Consider the following 15,699-nt stretch of genomic DNA (forward strand, 5'->3'; position numbering starts at 1 on the left):
CAGTCTGCTGGTAAGAATAAGAAGTCATTTTCCATTAACTATGTAATTCTGAGTAAAGAAATTTGACTAGGCATTGAAACGGAAACAATAGCAAAACTTAAACTTGTATAGCTGAACATATGGTGAATATTCTGAGAAGAAACAAGTGATTTTGAAAGGATGGCATCTTTTAAAATCTTAATTTCAGTTGGCAGAGAAAACCCAATGGGAATGTATGCAACACCCAGCCAAGAGGAAGAAAAGATCCACGAGTCAAAAATACAGAAAAAAATACTCACAGAATCTGAGGATACGGGTCCCCCACCTTCTTCAACTGCAAGTAAGCCACAGCTTTTCCTTTCCTACTTTTGGTGTCTTTGCCTGCATTACTTCTTCCTGTGGCCATCTCAGGAAGACTATCAACTTATTTTTATAGTATATATTATGTTATAATACATGAACTGTTTATAAGCTGTTATGTTGCTTTTTTATGCCTTAGTTTTATATTACAAAGAATACATATATTTTTAAATGCGTTTCTTTGTCTTAAATTTAATGTTCACTCAGAACAATGAGTTGAAAAGAATATAGTGTTATAACATTGATTGGACTATCATCTGCAAAATATGAATATATTTTATGAAAAACGGCAAATTCTCACCAAAGTCTAAGCAACAACAAAAATAATCTCGATTTCTCTGGTATACAAACTGAAGCTTGGCAAAAGTGCTCTCAGTCCCAGCGGCTTAAATTTCTAGTGTCTATACTAGTCTGTTTGATCATTTTTCTTGCTCTCAAATGTATTACCTTTTATCAGACTGGGAAGTATAATGTATGATATCTGACAAATTCTGTGTATCAGAATCTAGCCATCTTTGGGTAAAATGAAATAGGGGACCACCTTTCAGGACCATTTTTAACAAATCTGTCTTGGGAGACAGATAAATTATAATGTTACCTTTAAAAAAAAGTGATTTAAAAAAATTAGTTACTGTGGGGTATGCTAGCTTTTCTTTCAGATAGTAATATAATAGATATCTTTTGTTGGCCATCCTAAACTATTAGCTCATGAACATAGGGAAGAGAAATTAGTTGCTGCAAAGGACTAGTCCCAGTTTTTAATTTCCATGTCATGTCATGAATCCATGGAGCAGTGTGAAGAATCATACTGAATGAGAAATATGTGCTTAGTTAAAATTTCTCGCAGCAGAATCCAGTCTTTTGTCAGGAAGTAATGGTGTCTAAATCAGAGATAGCCACCTCAAGTAAAATTTGACTTGGTTGAAAATAGCATGCTAGCCGAAATCTCTGAGTATAGATACTTTTTAAATGAGTGGCAAAATGCTCCTGAGAACACCTTCTATATGTCTTACGAAAATTTGTTCTGGAAAAATGTTTTTAAAATGCTATCATTGTTAAATTTTTAAGGATTTTTTATTGAGGCAGGTCAAGTAATTTGTAAAAAATGACAAAATTAGGCTTCATGATAAACATAGACCTTTTCAAATAATTATTTAATTTAATTCAACATTAAATATGAATTGCATGACGATTAAATGTTAGATGTAAGGAAAAAAAGTGATGGGTAAAACAGAGTTGGTCTCTGCCCTCTTGAATTTGATAGCAGAGCTGTTCAGATAAACGTTAAACAATCACACAAAAATGGAAGACAAAACCTGATAATTGAGATGAAGGAAATATCCAGGGCATACTAGACACAAAATAAAGTTTAAGTCATTAATTTGTTGTAAAAAGACTTATAAGTTCTTCATTGTAGTTAATGGCAATGGAATGGAAATGGAGAGTGGGCCAAAGACTGAGGAGATTGAGCTCAATTTCTTTATGAACTTTTTAAAACATTGACTTGGAACAGACTTTGGCCTTGGATATAAAATCTGGAAAGTCCAAATGATGAAGCTCCTCTAAGGCAAATGTCACCTATAAAATGCTCATGGTATGGTTAGATTTTGCCTTCTTTTATTGCAGTGGGAGTGGCTTTATTAGCACCCATGACTTTAGTGAAGAAAAAATGTCTTCATGTATGAATATTCCCTAGAAGGCTGTCTCTCATCTGTTATTGAGTAATTAGATCATGACTCCCTTTGATTGTCTTATTTCTGCCTCTGTCAAAGGACTGCAGTAGTTTAAAGATGCTTCTTATAAGAAATATTTTCCTCTTGGTTTTGCAGCTTAGCTGTCAAGATAGATTTGGGTTACATTAGCTGTCCATATTAAAATATATTAGTTCAAAAACACTTTAGAAAATGTATTTTCTACTTTTAAAGATATCTAAAAACAACTGTCAGTTCCTGAAGAATAAGACTATGTCAGTCCACTTTTGGGATAGGGCAAGATGTATAGTTTTGGGAATGAGGAATTGTAGATAAAATAAAACTGTTCTGTCTTCATTCAAAATGCTTATTTATTAAGAAGAAAGATGGAATTTTTCCCATCTACGTCAAAGGGGCAAGCGGATTTAGAACATAAAATGGCACATATATGATAATAAATAGTTATTTTGTAGTAATTAAGTAGAGATATAGTGTCATTACATTTGCAGAGTTCTCCTTTAGGTCTAAACTGCATTATGATACTAATTTTGTTGGGTGGGGGTTGAGGAAAGAATCTTTTTTTTTTTTTTTTTTAGAATAACCTTTTTATTATGGAAAATTTTAAACACATACAAAGGTAGAGAGAATGGACAAATGAACACCCATGTACCCATCACTCAGCTTCAACAGTGATCAACATAAGCATCATCCTGTTTTAGTTATGATCCTTCTTGCTATGCCCTACACTGTCCTCATTTAATTATTTTAAAGCAAGTCTAGGATACCACGTCATTCAGAAATACTTTGGGAACTCGGATTTAAAAAATTATGTAAGTGAGAATATACATTACTTCGGCATAATTTTAAGTTTGGAAACACTGCATTTAAACACATTCAAACTGAATATAAAAAGAGAACACTTATGATTTGATGCTCTGAACTGAAATTGCCCTTAGATATCTTTCTGGCAACTACCTGTTTTTATGAATGAGAAAATCAAGACCCAGGAAGATGAATGTTATATGAGTCTCACCTCTAGTCGCTTGTCTCTGTGTATGGGCACTTGAACACTGCCATGCAGCCGTCCTGCCCATCCATCATCTGTTTGTGGTGGCATGCTCCACAGTGTTGCCAGACAAATCCTAATCTGTGCCAAAGTCTCAGCCATGGCATTTCCTTAAATGTGTTTAGGTGCCAATACTTTAAAAACAAAGAAACCTGGGCAGAAAAAAAAATCTGTTATTAAGTTGAAGTCCTTCTTAAAAGCAGTAGTCAGTAAATTTATTCTGAAAAATCTTGGGAGATCATCTTTGACTAAAAATAATTTCATTCTGAAGCATACAGGAAAATCTTAAAATTATATCATCTTACTACTTCCCCAAAGAACACTTTAAAATGTATTTATACTTGTGTATATATGTATGTATACACACTTACAGATTATATTAGATATATCATTTTGTAATCTTCTCAGTTACTAGAAGGTGCTATGTATTTTTCTTAATATATATTTTAAATAAAATTTAATAACCACAAATAATCCATTGTATTGATGTAGCATAACATATTTACCTATTCTCTTAGTATAATTTTAATGGATGCTCATCTATATATTATTTCATTAGAATAATTCCCATATATGGAATTACAAGGTAATAGATTATATTAATGGTTATTCTTGTTGTAATTTTTGTGTCCTTTATAATACAAAAAAATAGCACTTGGCATCCAGACTGGAGTATAGTTTTATTTTTTTTGATGCTCATGCTGCTGTAAATTATCTTGTAAATGTGGTGTAAGCCTTTATTTACCATAGAATGAGAATTTAAAGGGATGTTTGACACATCATAAGCAACCTAGAGGTTCACATGAAGGGTGCAGAAATAAACCATTCCATTTCAAATAATCCTAATCATTTGCAAGTAACTCCCTATGTTGAGCAGAAAAGCTACTCACAAATTCTTTTGGCCTATAAAAAAGTCAACATCCTCTTCTTTAAAACAACCTTTGTTGTTTTTCCTTAGTATATTCTCATTACATCTTAGTATATTCTTATATGTATGTCAATATACCAGAAAGTGGATTCTTAGTGTTTCTTTTTAGTATATTCTCATCTGTGTCAAATATATTGCTTTAATAGTTTCTTATATATGGTTTTAGACTCTTCACCTTTATGAATATTTCTCTTAAAGTGTGAATCTCCAAGTAGGAACCTGTCTTATATAATCTGAACAGTTTAGAATAATGACATTCCTTTTATGGGACCTTAGACATCAGTTAATACAGTCTCAGCTTGGAATACATGTTTTAGACAGTTTTATTGCATTTCTGATTTATATTAAGATCATTAGGATATTTTACTCATAATATCCTTTCAGTTTAAAACATGTAACTGATGTTTCAACAAAGACACAGACCTTTGCCTTGATACTGGTTAGTTTTTATCTTCTTGGTATTAATCCAATGTGCAGACATGTTAGGATGCCTTTGATTATTTGACCCTGTTTGCTGTGTTATCTCTACCAGCTTTGTGCTTCCTGTGCTTTGTATACCTTCATTGAGAAACTGACAATTTATGAATAAAACAAGACTATGTTAATTTCATAGAAGTAGTTTCTTTCATTGTAAAATAACTATAGGGGAATGCTTTAACTGTCTTTTTTTCTAGATTATATGTTTTGAAATTAGGGTTTAAAAGTGACCATTTTTTCTGATATTGCCTTATCAAATATTAAGAAACTTTTGTTTTCAGTTGGTTTCAAAGACATGTTAGAATTAATCAGCTTTCTCAAATACTATCTTGGAATAGCATACAGAGGCTATACAAGCTGCCCTTTTATGGTCACATTCTGATAGTCATTCATGCTTTATTCTGACCTTAACTTTAATCAACCCATGAACTATTAGAATCAGCCAATTTGTTATTTATTTCTATGAATAATTTATTTTTTCCACTAGAGCTTCAGTGGACCAGCAGCAGCACACAGGTAGATTAGCAATTTTTGTTTTTTTTTTCGGTCTGAGTCAACCTGATTGGTGTTTAATTGAATTGTTCAGTCACCCCACAGAGGAAGTTTTTGAGTCATCTCAATACATTTTAGGTACCATGGATGTTATTCAGGGTGATCATAAGGAGTCTATTGACTAATCCAGGGTCCCCATTAAATATTCTCCTAGCTTAGAGTATTTTAAACTTCTGGTCAACAAAAGCAACTGCTTTTATGGTTCTCAGTTCTCAGCAGAAATTTATAGTCTGAGACTAATGGACTTTGGTTCATTTCCAAAAGATCATGGTATTACATGGTATTCATATTTAATTGATAACAGTACAAACTTTAATACTTCATTCTGTATTACAGATTATATCATATTTAGCTGTCAATTTTTATAATACAATTATACCCTGACAATGTATTATTTTTGTGCAAATGATGCAAGAAAATGTTACTGCAGGAATAAGGGGCCTCAGAGACCATCAACTCATTTGCAGATTAAACCAAACAAACAAGCTAAACACATACATGCATACATAGGTGTTCATTCATGCATGGACATGGAAAAAAATTCAGACTAAATAACCGTGGTCTCTTGATCCCATTTTAGAGTTTGTTTCTTTGTATGTTTGTTCACTGTTCAGTGTCTATTGTTTGTTCACTGGCCTCCCCACCTCAGTCTCCCCTTGCTACAGTTCACCCTGTTTCAGACCTATCTTTCTAATACTCAGCTCATACTACCACCATACTTAAAAATTGTGACTGGCTCTCTGTTGCCTGCAAAAGGAAATGCCAACTCCCTTCCAGCTTGGCCAGTGCCTTCCATGATCCTCACATTCCCGTCTCTCCTCTTCACACATAATATCTTATGTTCAATTGTACATTGGCACCTGCAATTCTTCCAGCATGCCTGCTGCTTCAAGCTGCGTACATGCTGGGAATGCTGTCCCCTCTGTCTAGAATTCTCTTCCTGTCTTTCTGCAAAATTCTGAGCCATCTTCCTACACCCAGCACTGAGGTTCCCTCTGTGAAGCCTTTTCTGCCCACTCCTCAATTACTTACTTCCTGCCCTCTGCTACACCTGAACTTTGCAGTACTTTTCCATGAAGGTATTTGAATGTTTGAAATCCAGATATTTATATGTCTGTTTCTGCCGTGGGATAGCATGTAACCCAGGGTGAGACTCTTATTATTTATCCTTCAAACTTTTCATTAGTTATTATGAGAGCAATGAGCCTAACACAGTGCCCAGTAAATAATGGGAACTAAAGTTTTCTTGAATTAAGTAAAAGTGATTATTTTAGCTGACTGAGATATCCACTAGATAGTAAGTAAGTGAATGATAGGCATCCTAAAATGTCTGCCATTGACCTAGGATCACCAATTTCTCTCTGGAACTCATCCATGAGGATGTGCTGTGGAGTCTTTGTCAGTAGAGATCTAGAAATGCACTTACCTGAGGCCTGAGGAAATTCCAAGTATGTTTGACTAGAAATGTCAGGCACAGTGGCCAAATGTTTACATGTAACATTGAGTTTTGAAAATTAGACCATGTCATAAAATTTTGTTGGATCATTTTTTTGTGATCATTCCCAGGTCAGCTACTTCTGACGTAAATGGCATGGGATTCACAACTTGCTCTGAGTGAGTGTGAAGTTTAGTTCTTTGTTACTTCCTGTGTAACTCTGGGCAGGTCACTTCACTTCTGAGTCCCAGTTTGTCTATCTGCTTTTTTGGGGACAGTGCTTCATAGGAGTAGTATGAGGGTTGAGTGAAAGTGACATGATAATGAATGTTAAGTGCTTAGGATAGTGTGCAGTGCAGAAGAAAACCTCAGATGCTAGCTAGCAGCACTGCTGCAATCCTGGTGAATTATGTTTAGGTGAACACAGAATGCCCACCAAGCTTGTTCAAGTGCAGGTGCTTTGCAGCTAAACATTCCATAGTTTACTTAATATGTGACTTGGGCATATCATTTAACTTCTCTGCTTCTTTCCTCTTCTTAAAATGGGCATCATAATTTGACACACCTTACGAGTTTGGAATGAGGATTGAATGAGAAATGTATATGAAACATGCAACATAGATCCCTCCATGTGATAGAAGCTTAAAAATAATTAAATTGTTCAGTCACCCCCACAGACAGAGATTACCCAGCACATTCTAGAGAAAATAACGTTTAAAATGAATGCCAGTTCTTTCATAGCACTTGTTTTCTTTTATATATTTTTTGCATAGTTTTATTTTAAAGTTAGTTCATTGTAGCTTAGCAGGAATGGTTTCTTACTTGCTGGACTTGTCATCATTGTTGGTAAGATCCTAAGTGCTGCCTAGGCCTGCCTATAGTTTCAAACTACAGAATTAAAGGAAGGAGAAGAGCTCTGGCTACCATTTAACCATTTGACATGAAGAACTTTTACCTCATCATCTTGGATGTATAAGATTTCAAAGTGGAAATATCAACTAAGAATAAAAGTGCAGGCCAGGCGCAGTGGCTCACACCTGTAATCCCAGCACTTTGGAAGGATGAGGCGGGTGGATCATGAGGTCAAGAGATCGAGACCATCCTGCCAACATGGGGAAACCCCATCTCAACTAAAAATACAAAAATTAGCTGGGCATGGTGGTGTGTGCCTGTAGTCCCAGCTACTCAGGGGGCTGAGACCGGAGAATTGCTTTAACCTGGCAGGGGGAGGTTGCAGTGAGCCGAGATTGGGCCACTGCGCTCCAGCCTGGCACCTGGCAACAGAGAGAGACTCTGTCTCAAAAATAAATAAATAAATAAATAAATAAAAAATAAAAGTGCAGTTATTGGGATACTTTCAGACAACCAGTACAGAGTAGCATGGCAGATCCCCTCAGCACTGCATGGCCCAGTATCTCCTCAGATGAGACCACAGGCAAAAGGGAGTGTGAAGAAGATAATCGTTCTAGCTTGGGGTGTCATGGCATTCTTTACAAACAGGAGTGGCTGGGCACTGCTGGTTGCTAGAGGATACCTGGTGAAACATAAGTGCTGTGCAGCCCTGCTCTCATGGACAACTGCTCTGAGCACCTCAGGAACCATTTGTATGTGTGAAAATTCTCTCTTTATATCCAAATCCTTTCCATTGACCACTCCAATAAGGTATTTTTTTTCAGAAATATTTCAGAAAATTTTTTTTCTGCCCTCAGTTTGCCACTTATCTATCTTATTTGAAAATATGTTTTAAGTCCCCCTTTTTTGTTACTTTATATGGTAGCACTATGTAAAATATGTAAGTCCAGCAGGCAGCTCTATGAAAAATCTGTGGACATAGAACAGAAACTCCAGTTTGCCCTCCTGTGCTATAGCATTGAGGATAAGTGAAAGGCTGCCAGGTACATCAGATGTTTATTGTTTGAATCCAGGTGACTTCAGTGGCTGAGTGTCAGTTGACCAGAACCTTGCTGTGAGGAGACAAGCACGAATCAACTCCCTGGAGTCCTCACAGTGCAGTGCCTCCTGCCCACCTCACCCTACCCTGCCCAGTTTTCATGTCCTTTGGCTCCAGTGTGACAAAGGATTCTGTCAGCCTGATGTATCTGATTTGCCACTAATGTTTTTTTCCCCCATAGAAGAAGTCAGACATATCCAAAATAGTGAGACTCTTCTGTCAGAAGATGAATGGAAGGTGTTAGTGCTGACGGGAAATACAGGAACTCAAGCCAATGTCACGCTCTGGGTGTATGGAGATGAAGGAGTCACTGGGCCAATAAGTCTTCGAAAGGACAGCTCAGAGCAGCTCTTCCTTCCAGGACAGGAGGATGAATTTCAGGTAAACAACACTGGCAGTAATATTTTCCTGTGAACATTTCAAAGGCAGTTCTGTAATGTAAAAGTGTTGTGTGTGTGTGTGTGTGTGTGTGTGTGTGTGTGTGTGTGTGAATCTGTATGGTCTGTCTGTCTCTCCTATATGAAATGAACCTCTGGTCTTTTAGAATGCCTGTAAGTTAATAATGCCTATTGTAGCAATCAAAGGAAATATTTTTGCTCACATACCTTATTCAAGCAAGGAAAGTTGTAGAAAAAATTGCTGTCTTTAAAGAGAGGTTATTTTAGGCCATGGGTTTGAAACTGGTGCTATAAACTGTCAACCTCCACTCAATTTATAACCAGCTTATAAGCCAGATAGAGTTTCTTCTGATAATGAAAACACTTCTTTTATATACCATACTTGCATATACTTTTAGATGTTGCTCAGCTGAGCTATACAGGTGTGAAGTTATTTTCTTTTTATAAAATTATTTTTTATCTTTTTAATTAAAAAAGTTTTGACAATGAAATCATTTTCTTGGCATCTTCACAGGCCATGATTTTAAGCTCTGCCCATGCCCATTCTAATTTCTCTCTCCTTTACTTCTTAGAGCCAGAGAACACTGGGCTGCTTCAGTTTGCATGTGGCTGATTGCCTCTCCTAGTTCCTCAGAGCTTTGCCCAAGTTTCAATTAGGACAATTACATTCCACTTCACTAATCCACCCTTCCACCCCCACTGCCTGTGAAATCTGTGTGGCTCTTTGGTGTACTGTTAAACAGCAGTCACTTTCTCTGGAAGGTATTCCTTTTGCATCCTAAGGCTGTCTAGAGAATAGGGAATGATTGAGGACAACTCATGTCGCCAGGAAGCCAAGGCTATTTGGGGCTACAGTACCTGGCAGTCACTAATACCGAAATGGTTTCTAGATTTTGAGACTTGAGCCTGTAATTCTATTTTTGTAATCATTAAAATTAATTTTCATTGAAGAAAAGCAGTTGTCTGCAGTTGTGAGGAGCACTTTGGCTCCATCCACAGTCATACCTTATACAAATATATATTTCAAAAGATTATTTGAAGATGATTGTTTAGAATTCAGAATTCAGAATGTATGTATGGTTAGATCCCTAAGTCACCCCACAAAAGTCAAATTTTCCCATAATATACCTTGTGGTATATGTATTTACATACTGATAAATCCTATCAATGTTTTTCTGAAAAATTTACTTAGGGTCAAATCTTGGAATGGATGGTATAGATTCTCAGTCTTGATTGCACATTGGAATTACCTGGGAGCTTTAAAAACTACTGATGCTTGATTCCACCTCCAGAAATTCTAGTTTAATTTGTCTGAGGTACAGTCTCAGTATTGGGGTTTTTAGATGCTCCCCAAGTGATTCTAAAGTGCAACCAAGGTCGAGAATCCTGGATATAGGAGTAGACTGCAAATCAGGTGAGCAGTATTGGAGTCCTTGCTTCCCAGATGTTAGCTATGTGACTTTGAATATGCCACTCAATTTCTCCAGGCCAGCATTATCTTTATGTATAGAATATACATAATAATTTTTGTTCTTTCTAAATTTCAAGATAGTCTGATGACAAAAAGAGAAAATGTATATAAATTAAAAAGGAGCCCTATAGACATAAAGGAAGTCATAAACTGGTTAAGAACAGAAGCCTTGGAGTCATAGAGATCAGGCTCCAATCACCCTCTCACTGGTTCTGTGATTTTAAATAGACTGATTACCCTTACTAATCCTCAGTTTCCCAGTTAGTACAAGGTGGGTAATAATACTCACTTAAAAGCCTTGCTGTGAAGTTTAAAGAATGCCTGGGAAGGTGTGTGCCATGCACTGCACCTGGTACATGGGAAGTGCTCTACAGATGACAGATAACAGGCACAAAGGACTCTCCCTCTGCTGGTAGACGGCTCAGGATATGTTTTCTACCAGCCTCTGTCATTTACTGTGAAGTGTGAATAGCTCCAAATTATTACCTCAGTGGTGGAGATTGGAGCTACATATGGAAGCCCCCAGGAGTGTAGAGTCTTGTGGACTCCAGACCAGCAGGATGGGTATTACCTGGGAGCTTGTTAGACAAGCAGAATTTTGGTTCCCATCCCAGACCTACTGGATCAGAATCTGCATTTTAAGAAGATCCCCAGGTAATGTGTGTGTGCACGAAAGTTTGAGAAGCACTGGTCTGGGGGTTAATGGGCACTGGAATTGGGGCCTTATGATAGTTCGAGAATCCTAAATTAGGATGAATTGACTTGTTCCCATGCTCTCTGTCTCTCTCTGTCTCTCCTCTGTGGGCATTGATTCCCTTGTTCCTTTTCACTGGCATCATTTGCCACTTCTAAGCTTGTCTTTCATTCTCTTTTTCTTCTTTCCAGTCCTGAAGTGAGCATATAGCCATTTTTGAGGACAATGTAGGAAATTTTTGTTCAACTTGGGTTCAAATTTTGCTTTTGGAACTTTCTGTTTATCCAGCTGTGTATTGTTAGACAAATTACTGAACCTCTTTGAGTTTCTTTATATTTTAAAGTAGATGCTTAAAAGAGCCTTACCCTTCACAGGGCGACTGTGTAGATTGGAAGGTACTATGCATGTCAAGTCTTACCCCCTGGCTGGCACAGAACTGAGTGGCAGCTAGTTCAGCTCTTCTGCAGTAACAGGCAGATAGGTGTCAAGTCACATATACTTGGTAACCAGACTGCTCAGATATCCCTTGATTGTTTTCGCTTAGATTGTGAAGAAAGGAAGTTTACACTTAAGTGGTAATAGATTCTTGGGACAATGAAAGGATATTTAAAGTGTGTGGTTTACCTTTTAGAGACAAACTAGCCTCAAGCTGGAGGATAACTTCCTGCTTTCTCTGGGAGGAAGAGCTAGCCTCTGAGTTCTGCCACTGAAACCAGCTCTGGGAATAAAGGAGTGGGGGGAAATTGGCTGTTGGGGATTAACAGCCTTATTTTTCTTCTTCACAGTTGACACCAGCATAATTTCTCTTGACCTGGTATTCAGACAGGCCCAGGGCTGTTCTAGCTGCTGCAGTCTGTGGGGGAAGGTGGTGGTGGGCACTTAAAAAGGATAATTCTAAGCATGGGAACTGGGTATGAAAGAGGAGTTCTGATGGTTTCTGGGTCACCTGATTGTCCCAGCCCTTTCAGGGTCTATTCTATAGATAGGCAGTGGTGTAAGTCAGACATAATATCCAAGTGCCTGCCTATTTATATCTCTAGTCTGCAGAGGTAGATTGCTACCTGTCGTAGAAATGACAATGGCTATTACTTAAGCCATTAAGTAATAAAGTGGTATATTACATTTTTAAAAAATCTTCAAGGTTCAGTGTCCTGGACATATTTTATTATACTGAAAATATCTGCCTACAAATCTATCTCCCTTGCTAGACTGTATATTTCTCCAAGTTAGAGATTGTGCCATCATTTTCATCTTCACTTACCTGTGGGCCTTGCACATTGCTTATTGTTTTAATACACATTTATTTAGTTGAACTGAAAGTTTTATGAAATAAGCATTATAACAAATCAACAGATAAAGAAATTGAGGACAAGAGATGTAAAAACTATATTTTACTCAGTTTCCAACAGCCAGGCTTCCAGTTAAGCTCAAAGTGATTCCAAAGCCAGTTCTCCACAATGCTAGCTGGATTGACACATACTCTTGGGTCATGTCAAAAACTAAATCAGTATCCATATTCTATGGGCGGGTGTGCTTCTCTTCCTTGGACTTAGAACATCTGTATCTTACCCTAAGTATCAACGAAGAGGGGATTTTCAGAGTGCAAGGAAGTTCTAGACTCACACTTTCCTGAAGCTTGTAGAAGTCACCATATTTAGCATTTCTTTGGTGAATTTTTTTTTTAACTTCTTAAAATACAAGCCCATCTTTCTGTCATTGGAACTCAGAAAGTGTTGGCTTCCAGTGAGAAGTGTGTGGTAGTTGGAGAACTGAGCATATGTGTGTTCTTCATCCTGTTCTGCCATTGACTCCGTCTGCATATTTTTAGTCAAGTCTCATGATATTTCCATCTCATGCTCTGTGTCTGTGAGGTTTACTGATAGCTTCTTGAGGGCACTTCATTTCTAGACTTTGAAAGATTTCCTGAGAGCTTTTTAACTATTACGAACAAAAAATTCATTTAGTGTAAAGAAAATAATTTTTAAATGTGCTTAATTTAAAACGTTCTGATTTTTTTTCTTTTTTGCATTTCATTCAGGTTGAATTAAGAAGCATTGGAAACATATATAAGATAAGGATAGGACATGATGGAACCAGTGGGCAACCCGATTGGAACTTGCAGAAGGTAGTCATGTTTCTTATTTTGTTCTTCACAGTTATTTACTCTGATGGAAAGAAGCAAGCAGACTATGCAAAGCAGTGAAAATGATATTTTCCTAATTACAGATGCCCCTTGACTTCCAGTGGGGTTATGTCTCTGTAAACCCATGGTAAATAAAAAATATCCTAAGTCAAAAATGAATTTAATGCCAGTGAGACAGCAGATGGTTCCCTACTTACTATGGTTTGACTTAAGATTTTTCGACTTTATAATGGCGTGAAAGTGACACCTATTCAATAGAAACTGTAAGGTCATACAGAGCTCTCTGACTTATGATGAGTTACTTCCCAACAAACCCATCATAACCTCGAGAAATTGTAAGTTGAACCATGGTAAGTTGAGGACTATCTGTATTGTAAATAATGTGAACAAAATATTTGTGGACATAACACTGTAAACAAATATGGTTCATTCTTGTGAAAGATTTTTTTAATAGCATATTTATGGTTATATTTGCAAAGATAATATGTGTTCATAGAAGAAATCTGAAGAATATAGTGAAGTGTAAGAATAAAAATGAGTTGTTATTCATTGATCATTAGATGACCACTCTGGTGGTGCATTTTTTTTTTTTCAAATCTTTTTTCTATGAATCTCTTTCATGGTTCCTTGCAGGCTCATGTACTTTGTCTCTCTCGGTATGGATATAGATACACACACACACACACATGCACACACGTGTAAATATCAATGTAAATATAGCCATGTGCCACATAGTGATGTTTTGATTAACAATGGACTGTGTATACAGTGGTGGTCCCATAAGATTGTTAATACAGCTGAAAAATTCCTACTACCTAGTGATGTCATAGCTGTTGTAATGTCCTAGTGTAATGAATTACTCATGTGTTTGTGGTGATGCAGATGTAAACAAACCTACTGTGCTGCCAGTTGTATAACAATATAGCGCATTCTATTATGTATAGTACATAATACTTGCCAATATAAGCAACTGTGTTACTGAGATGTCATATATATATATATAATACCATATACTTTAATCACTTAGAGTGTACTCATTCTACTTATTAACAAAAAGTTAACTGTAAAAAAGCCTCAGGCAGGCTTTCAGGAAGTATTCCAGAAGAAAGCATGGTTATCATAGGAGATGACAGCTTCATGTGTGTTGTTCCCTTGAATATCTTCCAATGGGACAAGATGTGGAGGTGTGAGGCAGTAACATAGGTGATTCTGACACTGTGCAGGCCTAGACGAATATGTATGTTTATGCCTTCATTTTTAGCAAGAAAGTTTAAAGTTAAAAAAAATAAAGTAAAAAAAAAGCTTATGGAATAAGGATATAAAGAAAGAAAATATTTTTGTATGACTATACAGTGTGTTTGTGTTTTAAGCTAAGTGTTATTACAAAAGAGTCAGAAGATTTTTAAAAATTAAATGTTTATTATGGAAGAAGGAAAAATATTTTTTATGAATTTAGTGTAGTGTAAGTATGCAGTGTTAATGAAATCTACAGTGCACAGTAATGTCCTAGGCCTTCACATTCGCTCACCACTCACTCACTCACTCACCCAGAGCAACTTCTATCCTGCAGGCTCCATTCATGGCAAATGCCCTATACAAGTGTACTGTTTTTAATCTTTTATGCTATATTTTTACTTTACCTTTTCTATATGTAATATGTTTAGATATGTAAATATTTACCATTGTTTTACAATTGTTTGTAGTACAGTAACATGCTGTACAGGTGTGTAGCCTGTGAGCAATAAGCTATACCATATAGCCTATGTGTGTAGTAGGCTATTCCATCTAGGTTTGTATAAGTGCACTCTGTGATGTTTACACAATAATGAAATTGCCTAACAGTGCATTTCTTGGAAAGTATCTCCATTATGAAACCACATGTGAATATATATAAAAACATATGTATAAATAAATACCTTAAATATATACACATAAATACACAGACACACACACACACACACATACACACACACACATATATATGTTTATATGTACTTTGCTCTTTTAGTGAAATTGAATCATGCTGTGTATGCACTTTGGGATCCTGGTTTTTTATTTTTATTTTTTATTTAATCATGGCAGTAATAACAATAATAATAATAATGAGTATTTTCTGAGCACTTAACATTTGCCACCTACCTTACAAATATCACTGTATTTCTGCCTAACAGCAGCTCTTTGATTTAGGTAACGTTAATACTTTATATATAAGAAAATTGAGGCTCCATAAAGTTAAGTAATTTGCCTGAGGTTCCTCAGTAAATGGAAGTGATTAACATATGCCACCTACTTTACAAATACCACTGTATTTCTACCTAATAGCAACTCTTTGATTTAGGTATCATTAATATCCTATTATACACATGAGAAAACTGAGGTTAGATAAAGTTAAGTAATTCGCCTGAGGCTCCTCGGTAAATGGTCTTACTGTATGGTGGACTCCAGAGACTGAGATCTTAAGCACTATCATTGGGCCTTAAGTTTATTTTCAAAAATAGATGATAATTAAACTGTAAAAGGACTTGAGATTTCGGTATGGTAGCACTAGATTATA

At 36.3% G+C, this 15,699-nt stretch overlaps 1 protein-coding gene across 1 annotated transcript in view; it reads left to right on the forward strand.

Annotated features, from left to right (window-relative positions):
- The window catches only part of RP1 (RP1 axonemal microtubule associated), a 262,671-nt gene that overhangs the window by 112,836 nt on the left and 134,136 nt on the right, over positions 1 to 15,699 (forward strand). Inside the window, exons 17-19 of the mRNA XM_037739712.1 lie at positions 188 to 319; positions 8,621 to 8,820; positions 13,041 to 13,127. Of these exons, the coding sequence (XP_037595640.1) occupies positions 188 to 319; positions 8,621 to 8,820; positions 13,041 to 13,127 (419 nt within the window). The remainder of the gene's footprint in view (positions 1 to 187; positions 320 to 8,620; positions 8,821 to 13,040; positions 13,128 to 15,699) is intronic.

Source organism: Cebus imitator, unplaced genomic scaffold (genome assembly GCF_001604975.1).
Source record: "Cebus imitator isolate Cc_AM_T3 unplaced genomic scaffold, Cebus_imitator-1.0 Scaffold73, whole genome shotgun sequence".
Taxonomy (NCBI): Eukaryota; Metazoa; Chordata; class Mammalia; order Primates; family Cebidae; genus Cebus; species Cebus imitator.